The sequence below is a fragment of the Prionailurus viverrinus genome, chromosome A2 (genome assembly GCF_022837055.1).
Source record: "Prionailurus viverrinus isolate Anna chromosome A2, UM_Priviv_1.0, whole genome shotgun sequence".
NCBI lineage: Eukaryota > Metazoa > Chordata > Mammalia > Carnivora > Felidae > Prionailurus > Prionailurus viverrinus.
In genome coordinates, this window is record NC_062562.1 from 91692740 (window position 1) to 91714976 (window position 22237).

Here is a 22237-nt window from a genome sequence, read left to right on the forward strand (position 1 = left end):
AAAAGAATGAAATCTTGCCATTTGTAACCATGTGGATGGAACTAGAAGGTATTGGGCTAAATGACATTAGTCAGAGAAAGATAAATATCCTATGACTTCACTCATATGAGGACTTTAAGATACAAAACATGAACATAAGGGAAGGGAAGCAAAAGTAATATATAAAAACAGGAAAGGGGACAAAACTAAGAGACTCAGAAATATGGAGAACAAACAGGGTTACGGGAGGGGTTATGGGAGGGAGGATGGGCTAAATGGGTGAGGGGCACTAAGAAATCTACTCCTGAAATCACTGTTGCACTATATGCTAACTTGGATGTAAATTAAATAATAAATAAATTAATTAAAAAAATGTATTTCTTCTTGGGAATTACCTGATCACGTCCTTTGCCCATTTTTCTTTGGAGGTGATGATATTTTTTTCCTTTTATAATTCTTTATGGGGTGCCTGAGTGGGTCTGTCATTGAGCATCTGACTCTTGATTTCCAACTCGGGTTGTGATCTCATAGTTCATGAAATCAAGCCCAGTGCAGGGCTCTGCGGAGACAGTGCAGGGCCTGCTTGGAATTCTCCCTCTCCCTCTCTCTGCCCCTCCCCTGCTCTCTCAAGATAAATAAATAAACATTAAAAAAATTCTTTATATAGTAAGGTTATCAAGTCTTTTTTTAAATTTATTTTGAGAAAGAGAGTCAGAATGTGAGTGCGGGAGGGGCAGAGAGAGAGGGAAACAGAATCTGAATCTGATGCAGGGCTCAAACTCACAAGTGTCAGATTATGACCTGAGCCGAAGTGGGACATTCAAGCAACTGAGCCATCCAGCTGACCCATCAATTCTTTTCAATAAATATGGCAAATACTCTTCCCCAGCTGGTCTTTCAATCTTATTTTCAATCTTATTTGTAGTGGTTTTTGTTGTTGCTGTTGTTGTTGTTGTTGTTGTAGTATTCAGAGTATCATTCTTTTGTGCTATTTTCTTTTTTTATTGTGTTTGCATACATCTGCCACCAGAAGGATCAGCTTTGGAAGCAACCAATTATCGGGAAAAGTGACTCATTATCAAAACAGAAAAAGAGTTACTGCATTTTTTAAAATGCAAAAATAGGGGCACCTGGGTGGCTCAGTCAGTTGAGCATCCAAGTCTTTAATTTTTTTAATGTTTATTTTTGAGAGAGACAGAGACTGACAGACAGACAAGCGTGAGCGGGGGAGGGGCAGAGAGAGAGGGAGACACAGAATCTGAAGCAGGCTCCAGGCTCTGAGCTGTCAGCACAGAGTCTGACACGGGGCTTGAATTCGCAGACTATAAGATTATGACCTGAATTGAAGCTGGATGCTTAACCAACCGAGAGACCCAGGCACCCCCAGCATCCAACTCTTAATTTTGGCTCAAGTCACAATCCCAGGGTTGTGAGATCAAGCCCTGTGTCAGGCTCTGTGCTGAGCATGGTGTCTGCCTGAGATTCTTTCTCTTTCTCCCTCTGCCCCTCCCTGATTCACTCTCTTCCTCTCAGGGAAAAAAAATTAAAATCCCGTAAGAGCCCTTTATCAGAGCAAGGCAAAATGTTTGATGTATATCAGAGTAGACACTTAACAACTGTGCATCCTTGGCTGCACTCCCACCTCTAAAATTCTGTATTGATGTATGTGGTTGGTTTAAGAGCCATCATAATGTGGAAACGTAAGAACCAGTAGGATCAAGCCCACAAAGCATGAAAGCAGATGGTTCTGTAGGACCCAGTGTGAATAGACATGTATAATAGGGATTATTTACACTATTTAACATTCTCACAATTAATGGGAGTTTTTAAAAGAAGTCTTTTTTTTTTTTTCAAATGCAGACAGAATCTTCAATATTCCAATTGGGAGATGATCATTTACAAGCATTTCAGACAAGATGACTATGCTCATACAAAAGTTTAGTTTTATTATAGCACTTTATGCAAACATTCAGCACTTTTTGCCACTTCTATTATCTTTCAGCAAGGCAGTAAGTTACAAATAAGAAAATATAAACAAAAATTACACTATTTATTAACAAAATCTACTTTGAATTATTCTACAAATTTTTATAATGCAATTAACACCAGTGTTTTATTCCTTTCAATAATATTTCTTTCGATTCCTTTAATGATAAAGCCTGAGGGCTCTGAACTTGGTGGAATGATCTTCAGCTGCGGAAGGAAATGTTAAACAGATAATTCTACATAGCGTTTCCAGTGACGTGCTCGCTTTTTAACTTTGATTAAATGCCATATTTTAACACAAATAGAAAATATTTATATGGTCATAAGGTCACAGTTCACTAGCGCTTTGCTCCAGCCTGGACACTGACCATGGAAAAGTAGATGCCTTTCTGAGCCAGCAGCTGTTGATGTGTGCCATGCTCCTTGACCTTGCCATTCTGAAACACCACTATTAGGTCTGCGTTCTGGATGGTGGACAGGCGGTGAGCGATCACGATGCAGGTGCGGCCTTCTCTGGCTTTGTCCAGGGCTTCTTGGACAACCTGATCAGTAACCACATACATTAATGCTGGTAAAAAAACAGTCCTCTCCTTTCTTCCTTCATAAGGCTCACTCTCTTCCAACAATAGGTCCTCCTATTTTAATAATGGTATCAGTGAAATATAACAGAATTTACAAAGCCAGGAAGCTGTCATATCAGGAGATAATCCTAGTGTGGATTAGTTCTGAGGCAGGAGTTATCTGTTTTCAAAGTTATGACAATAAATGCAGTCTGTCAGGTCATTTAAAAACGTGTACAGGTGTGTCCACCCACACAACATCCTTCAAAGCCACCCTCCGGTCCAGCAATAAAGCAAATTCAGGAAGACTGAGCATAGGCTGAACTTCTGGCATTTTTAAGACAGTATATGGCTCAGAATTAACTTGTCTTTCAGATACCTGAATACTCAACTTTTTCTTAAACAGAAAATGATTACTAATATGTATCTTAAGATACCATCAACTTTTGCACCGTATTAACCTCCTGCTTTTTTATATAGTTGCTGAGGAGATGCCACCAGTAGAAATAGGAAATTGGCTTCCTGACACAGCTTCGTAGGTCAATACAGAGATCCAGGGCTGCTTTTTGGAGCCTAAGTGCTATAAGACTGATTTCCCCTACTTCATCTTGTTCTCTTGAATAACAGCCACAGAAAGTGTTTAAATTCCGCTGACGCTGACAGCAGACAAAAATAACAATCAACGTATCTAGGCTGAATTTTGTTCTCTACTGTGGAAGACAGAAGCATAAATGTAAAACATTAAAAAAAATTTTTTTTCAATCTTTATTTTTGAGAGAGAGAGAGAGAGAGAGAGAGAGAACGAACTCTAGCAGGGGACGGGCAGAGAGACAGGGAGACACAGAATGTGAAGCAGGCTCCAGGCTCTGAGCTGTCAGCACAGAGCCCGACCCGGGGCTCAAACTCAGGAACTGTGAGATCATGACCTGAGCCCAAGTCAGACACTTAACCGACTAAGCCACCCAGGTTTCCCTTAAAATTTTTTTTTTCAATCTTTATTTTTGACACAGAGAGAGACAGAGAGACAGAGTGCGAGTGGGGGAGGGGCAGAGAGAGGGAGATAAATGTAAACCTTTTAAGGACAACCAATTCGACTGCAAATGAATTAAATTCTTACCTTTTCACTTTCTGTATCCAGAGCTGATGTAGCTTCATCCAAAAGCAAAATACGAGGCTGTCTCACAAGAGCACGAGCTATTGCTATGCGCTGCTTCTGGCCACCAGAGAGCTGGGTTCCTTTGTCTCCTACTCTGGTGTTATATTTCTGTGAATAGGGTTTTGTTATTATGAAACATAGAACTGATAATTCTAAAGAAGAGTTTGCTCAGAGAAAACAGGACAACTACTACCATAAACACACACAATAAATTTAAGTTCAGAAGCTCAGAATGGGTTCATAGAGAATTAAACGACAAAAATGGAGCTCTAAACGGCAGGTTTGATCTCTCTTCTTGAAAACAGACATTTGGGTTTTAGAGGTTATGTTTTTGTGTAAACAAGTTGATAAATTTATCAGGAAGAATACTTTTATAATGTTAGTCTCTTCCAGTCTTCTGATTTCATTATATTTGGGACAAAGATTGGTTTTGATGAAAGAAATCTGACTTGTACAGGCCGTGCAGAAATAAATGAAGCTCATCTTACAACCAGCAGGTGGTGCTCTCTGCATTATTTTAAAGTCAGGGAGGGAAGAAATTCTTGGGATGCTAGCCTTTTGGTATCTGTTTTTATAAACTATCTTCTAATGCTTCAATACTTTTAAGGGATGGTAAGGAATTCCACTTTGATATCTAACTTTAAAAGCTAAAATCTCTAAAATTTTTTGATTTCAGAGTTCTTCCAAAGTTCTTCAGATATAGTTTCCCACAGTAGGTAATTGTCATTAACTATTCAATAGGAGGATAGGAACAGGAGTTACGAGGATATATAAGGGAGAGGAGGAACAAGAAACGACAGCATGCACAACCTAGAAAACAATACTGTGGGTTCTGATCCTGCATCCAGAATTTGACTCAACAATTCATGTTCTATACAGGATTGCCTATTTTTATTTGCTTTACCTGGTAACCCTAGTTCACTGGCACTCAGATTGAGATGTCCAGGTGCAGATGGAGTCAGAGGACCCCAGGTGAGGCTCCAGCAGATGCTTTTGACCGGCTCCATCCCAGAGCTGCAGGTGCCTCAGAAGGCAGGAGCCACAGGGTGCCTGGCTGACTCAATCAGTTAAGTGTTCGACTCTAGATTTCGGTTCAGGTCACATCACACAGTTCGTGGGGTCAAGCTCCACATCAGGCTCTGTGCTGACAATGCGGAGCCTGCTTGGGATTCTCTCTCTCTCTCTCTCTCTCTCTCTGCCCCTCCCCCACTCACACTCTCTCAAAAATAATTAAACATTAAGAAAAAAAAGGTGGCAGGAGCAATGAAGTGTGTCCCATGTGAGTGCAGGCATTCTCAAGTTGTACTGAGCCAATATCGATCTTGTTGAAGCAGGCAAAGGCAGGGGCGTCACCCTGAAGGAGGCTGGTAACCAGACTAGCTTCTTGCAGGGTGAGGAATTCCTAGTAGGAATCACTCAGGTAAAGAAGTGGGTCCTTGGGCAGAAAAAATAAGACTTAAGGAGTTCTGCCTTCTGTTTGTGCATCTAGACACCGAGGGAAAGAATCATGACACCTATAGGTGTGTGCTCTGTGTGCGAGAGCCCAGGAGCCCAGAAAGGTTGGGTTCCTCTGGTAGACAAATAATGAATGCCAGAGGACAAGGTATGTTTAATAAGCTAGTTAGTACTCTCTGTGTTTGTCTTTGTTAATCACTAGCCCAGTGGCTCTCAAAGTGCAACCTGGTAACTGGGCCATTAAAACACACATTGCTAAACTGTACCTCCAAAGTTTCTGATGCAGCAGCTCTAATATGATGGTCAATGCCCATACTTTAGAACATACTTAATGACAGATCACTAGTAAAGGGGGTTGAAGCTATATCTTTCAAGTTTTCTAGCTTTGGGAAGGACCAATTATCCACAGCTGGGCGAGAAGGTTAAAAGGAGGGAAGAGGGGGAGCTTGGGTGGCTCAGTTGGTTGAGCGTCTGACTTTGGCTCAGTTCATGATCTAGTGGTTCATGAGTTCAAGCCTCTTGTCAGGCTCTGGGCTAACAGCTCAGGGCTTGGAGCCTGCTTCAGATTCTGTCTCCCCCCCCCCCCCACCTCAAGAATAGATAAACATTAAAAAAAATTTTTTTTTAATTAAAAAAAGGAGGGTAGAGGGACAATTCCTCCTCCCCGGAGGTCTATGATGTGATGGCAGAAGTTATCGGAAGAAGAGCTTCAGGTAAAGGAAACCTTGGCAAACAGAGCCAGCTGTTTTTGCCATCCTTCTGCATAAGGAGATTGCCTTCTGCTGGTTTGAGGCTACTGAGCTTTATTTTTAGGGGTGCTTCCTAATAACAAAACTAGTAATAATGGGAAGGGGTATAGATATACCAGATCAAGGTGACTTCAAAACGCAGAACCTGGGGCACCTGGGTGGCTCAGTCAGTTAAGCGTCTGACTCTTGGTTTCAGCTCAGGTCATGATCTCAGGGTTCATGGGATCGAGCCCCATACTGGGTTCTTTGCTGACAGCACAGAGCCTGCTTGGGATTCTGTCTCCTTCTCTTTCTGCCCCTCCCCTGCTCTCTCTCTCTCTTAAAAAAATAAAACAAATAAATAAACATTAAAAAAAAAAACAACAACGCAGGACCTAAGGGGCTTAAGGTAATGCAAGAGGTTCCTTTTATCTAACTTCCCAGGAAGAATTTAGAGGGCATCCACAGACGACAGCCCTGGGAGCCCCAAAGAAGGTTTCAATAATCAACCCTATAAGCAGAGATTGGGACCCATGAAATGTGCAATGGTGAGAGATTACATGTTACAACATCCACTCCAAGGGCTCAGCTCTTTTCAGGGAGAGCCTTCTTTCTGACATGGGCTCAGTCCTCCAGCCTGGCCCAACTCCACCCAGGTAGGTTTGCAGCTTGGGGGAGAGCAGCAAGGAGGCAGACGGAAGGCAGAAATTGGGGTAGAGGGGCTTGTTCCTGCTCCTGCAAGCCCTACGCTTAGTCTCAGAGGGAAAGCCTGCCCCAGATATGCACTGTTCAGTCAGGCTTGCTCACAGGGAGAGCTAGTTGGGTAATCAGGCAAACATAATAGCAAATGGGGATACAAAGTGTGGGTAGATGTTGTGTACAGGTGGGTGTGTATTTTGGTTGCTCACTTCTCTTCACCTTTGGGAAACCAGGCCTATAGAAATCAAACTGTGGGTCAGGGAGGCTGCCACAGGCTCCTGGGCTCCTAATCTGGAGAAAGACTTACGTCAGGCAGTGTCTCAATGAAGGGGTGGATGTTGGCCTCCTTGGCCGCACGCACAATCTCTTCTTGTGACACCACCCGGCTGTTGTCTCCGTAAGCAATGTTCTCACCAATGCTGCAGTCGAATAGGATGGGCTCCTGGGACACGATGCCCATATGTGCTCGGAGCCACTGGACGTTCAGGTGCTTTATCTCTTTGCCATCAATTAGCTGAAAATGAGAGTTCACAGAAAACTTCAGGACCAGCACATTTTTAACTTAGCAAAATCAGTATTGTTATTTCATACATTAAAATTGCCAAGTTACCGTGGGACACTGTTTTTGTTGCTGAGTTCGGACCATCAAAATTAACTAAACGAGGTCATGGCTGTATGTTCTGATGAACTGCCATGTTTCTTCTGTTTTAACCCTGGTTTCCGATACATGAATGTGGTAGGCGGGATAACGCCTGCCCTCCAAGATACCCACGTTCTAATCCACGAAACCATTGAACGTTAGATCACATGGCAAAAGGGAATTAAGGTGTAAGGATGCTCATCGGGTGATCTCAAAATGAGAAGATGATCTGGGATTATCCAGATGGGTCCAAAGTAATCATGAGGGTCTTTGAGCAAGAGGGAGGCAGGACAGTATCAGAGTGATGCAATATGACAAACACTCAAATTGTCATTGTTGGCTTTAATATCGAGGAAGGGGCCAGGAGCTAGAAAAAGTAAGAAAAGAGTCCCTTTAAGCCTCCAGAAGGAACACAGCACCAGTAACACTTTGATTTCAGCCCGGTAAAATCCATTTTAGACATCTGACTTCCAGAATTTGTAAGGTAATAAGTTTATGTTGTTTTATGCCACTGAATTTACTGGCACCTTCGGAATAGAAGTGTGTGTGGGAGGTATCTGTAAGTAGTTGTTGATCTTGGGGAAATTAATTAATTTCTCTGACCATTTTGTTGTGGGTAAGACAGGTATTATGATAATAATTCCTATACTCATAAAACGGAGGACATGAGATTATGTCTGGACCTTACTCAGCACAGTGCTGGGCACTGAGTAAGTGCTCAAAGATTGTCAGCAGGCCTGGATGGGGTGGGGGATGAAAGGGTGGACAGACATCTACAATGTTGAGCCAATGGAGTAAGAAGGAGAAGCTATGTCTTCTCTAAGTGACCTGGCTCCCTGGGTTGCTCTGCAGAAGCCTGGAGATGTACTTTGCAAGAGAACTCTGGTATTCAGGTGAGAGAGCTATTCATCCCCTCTGAAGAAGACATAGTGACTCAGCTTCAAGCTTTGCTCAGAGTGGTGGTGACCATATCCTGAGCTGTATATGCTCTTTGGATCCCATGTGCCTGGCTGGGTGCCCTTAGGAGACAGCTGGCCAGGGGTAGGGTGCAATCTTTGCTGCAGGAACACGGCTTCTGGTTGTGAAGCTGGCACGTGTGGGGATAGAAACAAAGCCATGACCTTGTTAGTAACAAGCCCAGTTGCCATGGAGACTATTCCAGCATCTGTGTTCCAGGCTTTCTTACAGTGTTAAGTGAAGGTGGGAAGTAGAAGGTGGAGAGAGGCAATAAAGACTATACAAGGATGTGGCAAAACAGCAGGTCTTGTTAGACTGAACACTGTACTTGAGAAATGGAAATTTCAGGAAACAAGGAGTGGTTTAATTTTTTTCCAAGCTTATGCTCTTGGGAAGGAAACAGACATTGCCTAACTAATATAATTAAACAAATCTGAATGATCCCATCACGTTTTAATGAGTTTCCCTATCACACTGAATACAGTAACACTCTTGGCTCTCTTCATCCCCACATGATACACTGGAATTAGAAACCACTTAAAACCTGTTTCTGTAGAGAAAACATTTAGAAATCTAAAGATAAAAGAGATCAGTGCAGAGGTTATTTGGCTGAGGCATGGGTGAAGGTCTAAGGGAAGACCAAGGAACTCTGGGGAATCAGTGAACACTGTTCAAAAGACACTGGCCTTGGGGCGCCTGGGTGGCACAGTCGGTTAAGCGTCCGACTTCAGCCAGGTCACGATCTCGCGGTCTGTGAGTTCGAGCCCCGCGTCGGGCTCTGGGCTGATGGCTCAGAGCCTGGAGCCTGTTTCCGATTCTGTGTCTCCCTCTCTCTCTGACCCTCCCCCGTTCATGCTCTGTCTCTCTCTGTCCCCCAAAAAATAAATAAACGTTGAAAAAAAAATTTAAAAAGACACTGGCCTAAATAAAAACTTAATGAGGAAAGTAAACACATTGGTAATAATGAAATCAAGCCAGATTAAAATGACTAGCTATCTCTATTCCAGACTGTTCAATGTACTGCTGCTTTCATCAGCACAATCAAATATGTGTTATTCTGCTATATATGTTTACTCTGAAATCACGATTACAGATAAATTATTGAGCACTGGCTATATTATAGGTCCTGTGATAAGCTTGTCTCATGCATTCTCTTGTTTAAACTTTACAACATCCCTTGTGAGGTAGGCGTGGTTTTAGTCTCCATTTTACAGATTCAAAAAAAAAAGCCAAGTGATACGCATGAGGACACACAATAACCAGAGGAGCTAGGATTGAATATATACACTACAGGTTCGGTTTTGGTAACACAGCGTCTTATAATTGAAAGATTCCTTCTGTCCTCCTTCTAACAGGAATGTCCCATGTTAGCCCCGGCACCTACCAGCTAATACCCAGACTAGGACAACAGGCTTCTGACAACAGTGCATGGCATGGACTAGAGAAGGGAAAAGGAAAGGTTGGGCAAGACTCAGACCACAAGCAATTTTACAGTGAAGCTAATTCAGTTCAGCTTCAAGAATCCTAATCTGCAGGTAATTGTTGGGAGCTGAACCGTGTTCTGGGAGGGGGCGGGGTGGGGTAACAGCGGAAGGCCAGGCTGCAGTTAGGAATCTTCCAGGTGAATATTTATGATAACCTGTCTAAAGAGAAAAGGGACCTGAATCTTTAAGGTTTCGATATTTTGTTGTGATTTGTTTTATTAGAAGTAAATATTCACTTTTATACCTAATTTTGCATTCATAACTTTGTATTCTTTTACAGAGAGTCCCTAAAAATGTAGAACCTTCATGCCCCAAAAAACCTGGAACCTCCCCTCTGTACAATTTGGTGGCTTCATTTTGCAAGAGTCTCCAAAATTTAACCTACACCTTTCAAATTTATCAGCTCAGTGGCTCTCAAATGATGGTTGGCACCAGAATCACCTGGGGAAATTGTAAAAATTAATGGACCAGATCCTGACCTACTGGAATGAGCCAGGGTGTTCTTTAGTAGTTCTGTAAACCATTCTGATGGTTTGAGAACCACAGCCCAGGTCACTGTTTCTCAAAGTATAATTCAAGGCCCCCTGATGGTCATGAGGATTTCCTGACCTCGGTCACATCCTTCCTTCAGTTCTTATGATCAATCATGCTCAGATCCACACACATTTTTACATGGCAACAATAGCTACTTACTCGTAACCTACTGAGTTATTAAGGGTTACTAATTAATGGTCATTAACAAAACGGCACATGGACTCGTGTGTCTTGAGGACACTTCCACTATGAAGTCTGGCTTCTATGCAAAACTTGGCAGTACTTCAAAGCTCTAGCACAAACGTACAGGAGCAGATAATAGTGTTCCTTAAATAGGTAAGAACACTTGGTTTTCCTTGCATTGTCAGTGTTGTCTTGAGATGGTTATTGTCCGAGGCCCTCAGCATTCATTTCCATATTCCTCTGTACTACCTTTCTAGATAGGAAGGGCCAGAAGGCCAAAAACTATTTCTGAGACTCCCTTTTGGCTCTGGAAGTAATGGAGGTTATACCAGTGAGATGCACTGTGCAAAATCTGTAAGGTATAGGCTCTCTTTAGCAGCAACAGTAAACTAACCCATGTGACTATGACTACAGTAGAGAGGCCATGACATTTTTGTTCTTCCTAAATGGGTTATAATTTGAAAGTTTAAGGATCAGATCTTTCATTAAATCTGCTACTTTGGCCCAAATAGGCTATATGGATATATGGACATTGGAGGAAATCACCTATCAATGTAGCTCACATTACCTCTTGCATCAAGTGACATCTTGACTGCTCACCCTCTCAGCCTCATTCAATGGCTCTGTTTATCTCTTAAGAACCAGCTCTAGGTGGAGGGGCCAACATGGTAGAGAAGTAGGGAGATCCATACTTCCTGCATCTCTCAAACCAAGAAGGGTTGAAGCCAAAGGACTTTGAACCCCAAGAGTCTGGAAGAAAAGAGACTGAGTCTAACAGGGAGACATCAGGACAACCAGACGGTCCTTAGGCGGGTGATTGTGAACGGTAGGACATAAAACGGGCCATGTAGGCATGGAGGAGAAGGATCCCCTTCTGCAGAGAGAGAAAGAGAAAAGAAAGAGTGTCTGAGGAAGCATAGGACTGTATCTGAATGAGAGAAAAACCTCTGACAGGGACGGAGAGGGATCCCATCTCTAACTGCAGGGCTTTCTCCAGACTGGGGCTGGCTGCCCTATTCATGCACTTGGGGAAAAGGGGAGCTACCCCTGGGTTCAGTGGTAGGTTAGGGGCACAGTCCACAATAGGAGAAAGCGGTCACCTCCCTGAAGTGCTGCTGCACGGGACAAAACCAGCTGGGACCACATATCAGCATAGAGAAGCGCTTCCCCAGTGCCAAGGCGCACAGAGTGAGAGTTTAAATCCCAGCCAAGTGCCGGGGCATGGGAGTCGGTGGAGCGAGACGGACTACCCCATGTGCACCAGCAGCACAGTGAGGACGACTCCAACAGAGTGATTTGGGACACTAGGTGTGTGGAGAAGAGACTGGGGGGGCGGTTTCCATTTTTCTCCCCACCACCACCAAGGCAGGGCCTCAGGGATCAGTCCGCAGGGCCCACAGTGGAGGCGGACCTGCCTACACCAAACCACGTCCCTCCATCCCAGGTAACTGTGTGCCTACTGGAGCAGGATAGATGCTGAGGAACCAGACGGCCCCCTCCTCCAGACCAGCGCTGCTGAATTGCCTGGATTAATTCTAGGACAATTCTTGTGATTTGGATATATTCTTCCTTCCTTTTCTCCTTCTTATTTCTTCCCTCCTCTAGGCTGGATATTCCAGTTGTTGGTTTGTTTAAGCAGACATATTTAATCCATTCCCCTGATACATGTTCTACACCCCCTTCTTTACTTTCTGTTCTCTCTCTCTGGAATAATCAAGCTGTATAGTTTCTCTGTCTGGGTAACTTTATCTTCCTTTCTTTTTCCCTCCTCCTTCTTTATTTTCCTTTCTCTTTCTCTGGATTAAGCCGTTTAGTCTCTCTGCCTGGTCAATGTTTATTTTTTTCTCCCCCCCACCCCGCCCCCCCACCAACCCCAGTCATTTCTCTCTTTGTATATGCTCTTCCATCAGCTCTACCCTGTTCTTTACTTATAGCTGGTGTTTCTGGTTTTTCGCTTTTGCATTGTTTGTTTGTTTGTTTTATTTGTCTCGTGTTTGTGTGTTTTTGTTTCCTGTTTGTCTGTTTGTTTTCCTTTCTAGGGCTACTTCAAGGAACAAATCAAAGCACACCAGGTGGAGGGTCCATAAGATCATTACAAGTAGGGAAATAAAATTACCAAACTCACAACAACAGAGAACAAGTAACACTCCCCAAAAAACACCTCCTGAAGGGCCAGGCCCTGGACAGTGTATGACCCCCTTTAATATAGCAGTGCTCACAGGTGCAGAGCACATAACAAGCTTTTAAAACTCATAAGGGACAGAAAACTAGCCAAAATGATGAAACAGACGAATTCTCCTCAAAAGAAATTCCAGGAAGAAGGGACAGCTAGAGAATTGATCAAAACAGATATAAATAATGTAACTGAACAAGAATTTAGAATAATAGTCATAAGACTAATCACTGGGCTTCAAAAAAGCATAGAAGACAGTAGAGAATTTATTGCTGCAGAGATCAAGGAACTAAAAAATAGTCATGATGAGTTAAAAATTCTATAAATTAGGTGCAAAATAAAATGGAGGTGGCCACAGCATGGATTGAAGAGGGAGAGGGGAGAATAGGTGAATTAGAAGATTAAATTATGGAAAAGAGGAAGCTCAGAAAAAGAGATAAAATAATCCAGGATCACGAGGAGAGAATTAAAGAACTAAGTGATTCAATCAAGTGGAACAATATCAGTATCATAGGAATTCCAGAAGAAAAAGAGAGAGAGAGAAAGGGGCTGAAGGTATACTTGAACAAATCATAGCTGAGAACTTCCCCAATCTGGGGAAGGGAACAAACAGTGAAATCCAAGAGGCACAGAGAACTCCCTTCAGACTAACTTGAATCAATCTTCTGCCTGACATATAGTGAAACTGGCAAAATAAAAGGATAAAGAGAGAATTCTGAAAACAGCTAGGGATAATCGGGTCTTAACATACAAAGGTAGACCCATAAGACTAGTGACAGACCTATCTAATGAAACTTGGCAGGCCAGAAAGGAATGGCAGGAAATCTTCAATGTGATGAACAGGAAAAATATGCAGCCAAGAATCCTTTATCCAGCAAGCCTGTCATTCAGAATAGAAGGAGAGAAAAGGTTTTCCCAAACAAACAAAAACTGAAGGAATTCATCACCACTAAACCAGCCCTACAAGAGGTCCTAAGGGGGACCCTGTGAGTGGAATGTTGCAAGGACCACAAAGTACCAGAAACATCATCACTACAACTACGAAACCTACAGATAACCCAATGACTCTAAACCCATATCTTTCAATAAAAATAGTGAATGTAAAGGGACTAAATGCTCCAATCAAAAGACACAGGATATCAGAATGGTTAAAAAGACAAGGCCTATTTATTTGCTGTCTACAAGAGACCCATTTTAGACCTGAGGATTGAGAGTGTGGGGATGGAGAACTATCATGCTACTGCAAGTCAAAAGAAAGCTGGAGTAGCCATACTTATAGCAGACAGACTAGACTTTAAAGGCTGTAACAAGAGATGAAGAAGGGCATTATATGATAATTACAACATCTATCCATCAGGGAGGCCTAACAATTATAAATGTCTATGCTCCGAATTCAGAAGCACCCAAATATAGAAAACAATCACAAAAATAGCCAATCTTATTGGTAAAAAAGTAGTAACTGCAAGGGACTTTAATATTGCACTTACATCAATGGACAGATCATCTAGGCAGAAAATCAGTAAAGAAACAACGGCCCCGAATGATACACTGGACCAGATGGACTTGACAGATGTATTTAGAACTCTACATCCTAAAGCAGCAGAATATACTTTCTTCTCGAGTGCACATGGAACATTCTCCAACACAGATCACATACTGGGTCATAAATAGCCCTCAATAAATATAAAAGAACTGAGATCATACCATGAACACTTTCAGATCACAATGGTATGAAACTTGAGATAAACCACAGGAAAAAGTGTGGAAAACCTCCAAAAGCATGGAGGGTAAAGAACATCCTACTAAAGAATGAATTGGTCAGTCAGGCAATTAGAGAAGAAATTTAAAAATATATGGAAACAAATGAAAAAAGAAAACACAACAATCCAAAACCTTTGGGATGTGCCAAAGGCAGTCCTAAGAGGAAAATACATTGCAATCCAGTCCTATCTCAAGAAATAAGAAAAATCCCAAATACAGAATCTAACAGCACACCTAAAGGAACTAGAAGCAGAACAGCAAAGATACCCCAAGCTCAGCAGAAGATGAGAAATAAGAGGGGCGCCTGGGTGGCGCAGTCGGTTAAGCGTCCGACTTCAGCCAGGTCACGATCTCGCGGTCCGTGAGTTCGAGCCCCACATCAGGCTGGGCTGATGGCTCAGAGCCTGGAGCCTGTTTCCGATTCTGTGTCTCCCTCTCTCTCTGCCCCTCGCCCGTTCATGCTCTGTCTCTCTCTGTCCCAAAAATAAATAAACGTTGAAAAAAAAAATTAAAAAAAAAAAAAAGAAAGAAGAAAGATCAGAGCAGAAATAAACAATATAGAATTAAAAAAAAAACAAAAACAAAAACAAAACAAACAACAAAAAAAAACCAAACCGTAGAACAGATCAATGAAACCAAGAGTCAGTTTTTTGAAGAAATAAACAAAATTCATAAAACTCTAGCCAGGCTTCTCAAAAAGAAAAAGAGAGGACCCAAATAGATAAAATCATGAATGAAAATGGACTTATTACAACCAACCCTCAGAAATATAAGCAATTATCAGGGAATACTATGAAAAACTATATGCCAACAAACTGGACAATCTGGAAGAAATGGACAAATTCCTAAACACCCACACACTAGCAAAATTCAAACAGGAAGAAATAGAAAACTTGAACAGACCCATAACCAGCAAAGAAATTGAATTGGTTATCAAAAATCTCCCAACAAATAGTGGCCCAGATGGCTTCCCTGGGGCATTCTACCAGACATTTAAAGCAGAGTTAATACCTATCCTTCTCAAGTTCTTCCAGAAAATAGAGATGGAAGGAACACTTCTGGACTCATTCTATGAAGCCAGCATTACTTTGATTCCCAAACCAGACAGAGACCCAGCAAAAAAAGAAAACTACAGGCCAATATCCCTGATAAATATGGATGCAAAAATTCTCAAGAAGATACTAGCAAATTGAGTTCAACAGCATATAAAAAGAATTATTCACCATGATCAAGTGGGATTCATTCCTGGGCTGCAAGGCTGGTTCAATATTTGCAAATCAATCAATGTGATACATCACATTAATAAAAGAAACGGTAAGAACCTTATGATCCTGTCAATAGATGCAGAAAAAGAATTTGACAAAATACAGCATCCTTTCTTGACAAAAACTCTTAAGAAAGTAGGGATAGAAGGATCGTACCTTGAGATCAGAAAAGCCATATATGAAAGACCCAACGCTAATATCATCCTCAATGGGGAAAAACTGAGAGCTTTCCCCCTGAGATCAGGAACACGACAGGATGTCCACTCTTACCACTGTTGTTTAACATAGTGTTGGAAGTCCTAGCATCTGCAATCAGACAACAAAATGAAATAAAAGGCATCAAAATTGGCAAAGCAGAAGTCAAAGTTTCACTTTTCGCAGACAACATGATACTCTACATGGAAAACCTGACAGACTCCACCAAAAGCGTATTAGAACAGATACATGAACTCAGCAAAGTTGCAGGGTACAAAATCAATGTACAGAAATCAGTTGCGTTTTTATACACCAATAATGAAGCAACAGAAAGAGAAATAAAGAAACTGATCCCAATTACAATCGCACCAGGAACCATAAAACACCTAGGAATAAACCTAACCAAAGATGTAAAGGATATGTATGCTGAAAACTATAGAAAGAGCTTATGAAGGAAGCTGAAGAAGACACAAAGAAATGGAAAAACATTCCAAGCTCATGGATTAGAAGAATAAATATTGTTAAAATGTCAATACTACCCAAGGCAATCTACACATTCAATGTAATCCCAATCAAAATTACACCAGCATTCTTCTCAAAGCTAGAACAAGCAATCCGAAAATTAGTATGGAGCCACAAAAGACCCCGAATAGCCAAAGTAATTTTGAAGAAGAAGACCAAAGCAGGAGGCATCACAATCCCAGACTTCAGCCTTTACTACAAGGCTGTAATCATCAAGACAGCATGGTATTGGCACAAAAACAGACAAATAGACCAATGGAATAGAGAACCCAGAATTGGACCCACAAATGTATGACCAACTGATCTTTGACAAAGCAGGAAAGAGTATCTAATGGAAAAAAGACAGTCTCTTTAACAAATGGTGCTGGGAGAACTGGATGGCGACATGCAGAAGAATGAAACTAGACCACTTTCTTACACCATACACAAAAATAAACTCAAAATGGATGAAAGATCTGAATGTGAGACAGGAAACCATCAAAGCCCTAGAGGAGAAACCAGGCAACAACCTCTTTCACCTCAGCCGCAGCAATTTCTTACTCGACAGATCTCCTAAGGCAAGGGAATTAAAAGCAAAAATGAACTACTGGGACATCACCAAGACAAAAAGCTTCTACACTGCAAAGGAAACAACCAACAAACCTAAAAGGCAACCGATGGTATGGAAGAAGATATTTGCAAATGACATATCAGATAAGGGGCTAGTATCCAAAATCTATAAAGAACTCACCAAACTCCACACCAGTGAAGAAATGGGCAGAAAACATGAACAGACACTTCCAAAGATGACACGCAGATGGCCAACAGACACATGAAACAATGCTCAACATCACTCATCATCAGGGAAATACAAATCAAAGCCACAATGAGGTACCACCTCATGCCGGTCAGAGTAGCTAAAATGAACAAATTGGGAGACTATAGATGCTGGCGAGGATGTGGAGAAATGGGAACCCTCTTGCACTGTTGGTGGGAATGCAAACTGGTGCCGCTGCTCTGGAAAACAGTGTGGAAGTACCTCAAAAAATTAAAAACAGATCTACCCTATGACCCAGCAATAGCACTGCTAGGAATTTACCCAAGGGATACAGGAGTGCTGATGTATAGGGGCGCTTGTACCCCAATGTTTATAGCAGGACTTTCAACAATAGCCAAAGTATGGAAAGAGCCCAAATGTCCATCAATTGATGAATGGATAAAGAAGATGTGGTTTAGGGGCGCCTGGGTGGCACAGTCGGTTAAGCGTCCGACTTCAGCCAGGTCACGATCTCGCGGTCTGTGAGTTCGAGCCCCGCGTCAGGCTCTGGGCTGATGGCTCAGAGCCTGGAGCCTGTTTCTGATTCTGTGTCTCCCTCTCTCTCTGCCCCTCCCCCGTTCATGCTCTGTCTCTCTCTGTCTGAAAAATAAATAAATGTTGAAAAAAAAATTAAAAAAAAAAAAAAAAAAAAAAAAAAAAAAGAAGATGTGGTTTATATATACAATGGAATACTACTTGGCAATGAGAAAGAATGAAATCTGGCCATTTGCAGCAACGTGAATGGAAATGGAGGGTATTATGCTAAGTGAAATAAGTCAGGCAGAGAAAGACAGATGCCATATGTTTTCACTCATATTTGGATCTGGAGAAACTTAACAGAAGACCATGGGGGAGGGGAAGGGAAAAAAAAGGAGTTACCAACAGGGAGGGAGGGAGGCAAACCATAAGAGACTCTTAAATACAGAGAACAAACTGAGGATTGATGGAGGGTAGGGGAGAGGACAAAGTGGTTGATGGGCACTGGGGAGGGCTCTTGGGATGAGCACTGGGTGTTGTATGGAAACCAATTCGACAATAAATTATATTAAAAAAATTGATGGCAATGTTTAAAAAAATATGCTCTAGGTCTATCTTCTTTTATATAACTCATGGAAGTATATGCCCCATCTCTTCAGTGAAATTCTTTGAGTACAGACATTATCACCTGTAATTTATTAGAGCTCAACATTTAATATACTGCTTACTCAACATCTGTTAAAGACCATAATCTTTCCTGAGAGCTAACATTTCCTCCTAATTGCTTCATTTCTCTCTTCCTTTAGAGCCCTTTGTTCAAATTTCAACCACAAAACTGAAGTATAAAGTCAGAACTCACAGAAAATATAAAACAAGAAAGTAAAAATAGAGGATAAAGCTTATGTCGCTGTTAAAAAACAGACTGAGTAGAATACAATAAAAACATTTATGAGTAAGTCATAAATAAAAATATTTATGACTATAGGTTATAAGTTTCATTTCCACCTCACTCATTAATCCAAGTGTGGCCCATATGGAGCTGGGGCATCAATTTGACTGTATGGAACAGGTGTCCATTCTGTTTGGTCAGTGCCCATGCCTTTCCGGTTGTTAAATATTTTTATTATCACCTGTGAGTATGACTAGTAACTAACTAAAACTTCTTGCTATAAATTCTATTCCTTCCTAATCTGATTCTTTTCCTGTTCTCCACTGTAGTCACACTGCTCCCTTCACGACTTCTATCTCCTCCCCAGTACCCAAGATAGTCCCTGACAGGCACTGAGTAAATGTTTACTGAATGCTGAATGAACAAAATCTGACCCTTCATTTATTCTTTTAGTTCAGGGAAGAAAAAGGAATCCTTCTATATTCTTTATCTGCTTCCCAAATTCATTGATTCCACTTTTTAGAAGCTATTTCAATACCCTCTCTCAATGATTGTATCTCATCCTCAGCCATAAAAATGCTTAAGATTTCCCCCTGCTACACCTCTTCCCTGGCCTCTGCTTCCCCCCTCACGCTACTGCTCTTACTGCTTTTCTTTCACCTTTAATCTTCTAGACGATCTGCATTCAGTCTCCACTTCCCTTTCCAGCCATCCCTCAGCCGTGCTAAACTGTTTCCCCACCAATACCTCACTAAGAATACTTTAAAATGTTGTAAGTAGCCCATTAAATTGCCAAATCACATCCTGTCATTTCCGTCTTCATCTTACTCTACCTGTCCACAGCATCTGTCATTGTTGACTACCTTCAACTTCTCAAAACATTCCCTATCCCTGGCACCCACCTTACTTGTCTCTCCTAGCATCCCTCCTGCTCCTGTATCTTTCTGGCTACTTAAATTTTTGCTGGATCCTCTCATGAAAACAGAAACGTAACTGAAGGAAGGAAGGGAGATGGATGATAAAAAGGCTGCTCACAAAGGAGGGTAGAGGGGCAATTTGAGACAGAGGCTGGGGCAGCAGACACAGCTTGGAGATGGTATCTAGGATGTCAGACTTTAAGTGAGGCTGTTGTTTAAAGACTGGAAAAACTAGAGTTCATAGTCAGGAATTAAACATATCCAGGCATTCCAATGATTAAACACTTAAAATGAGATGAATAAAAAGGTGTGCTCACCACTGTTCCGGCCATTGGGTCGTAGAACCGCTCAAGGAGCTGGACCACCGTGCTCTTCCCGCATCCACTGCTGCCCACCAGGGCCAGCGTCTGGCCCTTTTTCACCTCCAGGCTCAGCCCTTGAAGCACTGGGATATCTGGTCGAGTGGGATAGTTGAACATGACTTCATTAAATGTCACATTTCCTTCCAACGTGTTCTAAAATCAGAACAGTAACAATAGAGATGATTACTGCGATCCTGAAAACGCATTGTATAGCAAACCCCCTCTATCACCAGGTGTCAGAAGACGGCAAACTTGTATTACAATTAGGCTGCATTTGTAACTGCCAGAATGTAGTAAGTAAAATCTAAGAGAGTCAGTGTTTGTACAGCATGTATTGTTAATACAATACAAATGTGATAACTCAAATCTGTTCTCCAAGAATAGAGTACCTAACCTACATATAATAAAATCCGATTAACAGAATTTGCTCATAAATTGGGTGGTATTTCCATCTCCCTGCAGCCTTGTTTTCCAAAAGTACTGAATGTTAACATACATTATTAGCATTTATTAAAATGACCTCATGATCTAGAAAGTTTCATTTTATTACCTGCGAATAAAAAACCCCCACAGATTTTATTAAATTTCCTCTTAGAGTACTTTCACTCATTAGTTAGGAATGAAAACATATCATCAAAACTTCAAACTCACGGGCATTAGGCCTTCTGTGCTATAGCTGTCGATCAGAGGGATTTTTTCAATGATCATGATGACGTGGGCAGCTGATACTTTGGCTTTGGCATAGTCAGGAGCAAATGAACTGACCTGCCCCACTGCCATGGCACCGAAGACAATAGCTGAGAATACCCTGCAAAAACAAAGACAAAGCATGAGCGGAGTTATGGCTATAATGCTAGACAACTGACAGTTCTACAATAGAGAACACTGCCTCAAACAATGTAAAACACAAATTAAAAACATAAAACAAAATAAGTCAGCACTTTCCCTTATAAGTTCGCATCAGTGTAACAGATTGTAAAAGGGCCCCCTTTTTCAACTGTCTCTGTATCCTCACCTTCTTGTAATGGGACTTTGCAGCTCCTCCATTTAAGAAGTGGAATCTGTATTCCTACCCTTTGAATCTGAGTTGGCCTGTGACTTGCTTTGGCCAACAGGATGTGGTGGAAGTGACTTCTGCCAGTTCTAAGCTTATGACTCAGGGGGCTTTGTGTGCTTTTCTCTCTCTCTCTCTCTCTCTGCCACCACCACAAGCCCAGCTACCATCTGGAGGACAAGGCACAGATGGAAGAAAGCTGTGGGGACCCCAGCCAACCAGCTTGTCATGCCCTACACACACAAGCGAGCCTACTTGCGATCTGCTATGTCCATCCTAGACCAGCAAAACTGCCCAGCTGACCCACAGACTTGTGGGCAAACATGAACGTTTATTATTGTGTGGCACTGAGGGTTAGTGGTTGGTTGTTATGTAGCATGATTGTGGTGATCCATAGCGGATACAGGCATTTGTGACATCGTAGATGGACCTTGTAGGCATTATGCTAAGTGGAAGAAGTCAGATTGAAAAAGACAAATACTGTATGATTTCACTCATGTGGAATTTAAAAATACAGATGAACAAACAAGCAAACAAAAGCAGAATCAGACCTATAAATGAGAGAACAAACCGATGGTGGCCAGAGGGGAATGGGTGAGCAAAATGGGTGAAGGGGAGGAGGAGACACAGGCTTCTAGTTACGGAATGAATGTCACAATAATAAAAGGTGCAGCAAAAGGAATCCAGCCAGTGATATTATAATAGCCTTGGACGGTAACAGATGGCAGCTGAACTTGCAGTGAGCACAGCATAAAGTATAGAGAAGTAGAATCAGTATGTTGCACACCTGAAACTAATGTGACATTGTACGTCAACTACTAAAAAAATAACAGATCCAGGCATTGGTGCTGAAATTACACCAGATGCTTAGAAAACGTGTGAGCTGTATAGCAAAGAATGAGTTCCTTATAGAGACAGGTAGCATGCTGCACTCAGGATCACTCATATTCTTAACCTATGACATCAAAATCATAGCAGCTTAAAGCTGGGAAAGACTCCACAGGATATCGAGTCCAGTGCTCAATGTTTGTTTCCTGGGCACTTCTCCTAGGTTGGCCTCCATTCTTTGTTTTAGGGAGTAGCAAGTTTGATTAAGTTTGTTGTTCAGAAGTTCTTCTTCACATGGAAGAAAAATGTACATCCTTTGGCATAATATAGCCCTTACTGGAATATTTTTTAAAAGGCCCTGTGTTTCTTTGATGACTCCCATCTTTCTCAACACTCCAGCTGCCCTCCTCTGGACACATTTCTCAACATGTTTTTGTTTGTTTGTTTTTTTACCTTTATTTTTTTTTCTTTCCATGTTTCTATTTAAATTCCAGGTAGTTAACATACACTATACTATTAGTTTAGGTGTAGAATTCAGTGATTCATCACTTACATATAACACCCAGTGCTCATCACAAGTGCCCTCCTTAATACCCATCACCTATTTCATCCATCGCCCCACCCACGTCCCCTCTGG

General features: G+C 41.8%; 1 protein-coding gene across 4 annotated transcripts in view; it reads right to left on the bottom strand.

Annotated features, from left to right (window-relative positions):
- Positions 1-1905: 1905 nt before the first annotated feature.
- Positions 1906-22237, bottom strand: part of ABCB1 (ATP binding cassette subfamily B member 1) — a 120434-nt gene continuing 100102 nt past the window's right edge. For all 4 annotated transcript variants that reach the window (XM_047848085.1, XM_047848074.1, XM_047848083.1 and 1 more), the window contains 5 exons: positions 20370-20526; positions 19674-19871; positions 6871-7077; positions 3643-3789; positions 1906-2507 (listed from right to left, as the gene is read on the bottom strand). In XM_047848085.1, the coding sequence (XP_047704041.1) occupies positions 2304-2507; positions 3643-3789; positions 6871-7077; positions 19674-19871; positions 20370-20526 (913 nt within the window). In that variant the 3' untranslated portion in view covers positions 1906-2303. The remainder of the gene's footprint in view (positions 2508-3642; positions 3790-6870; positions 7078-19673; positions 19872-20369; positions 20527-22237) is intronic.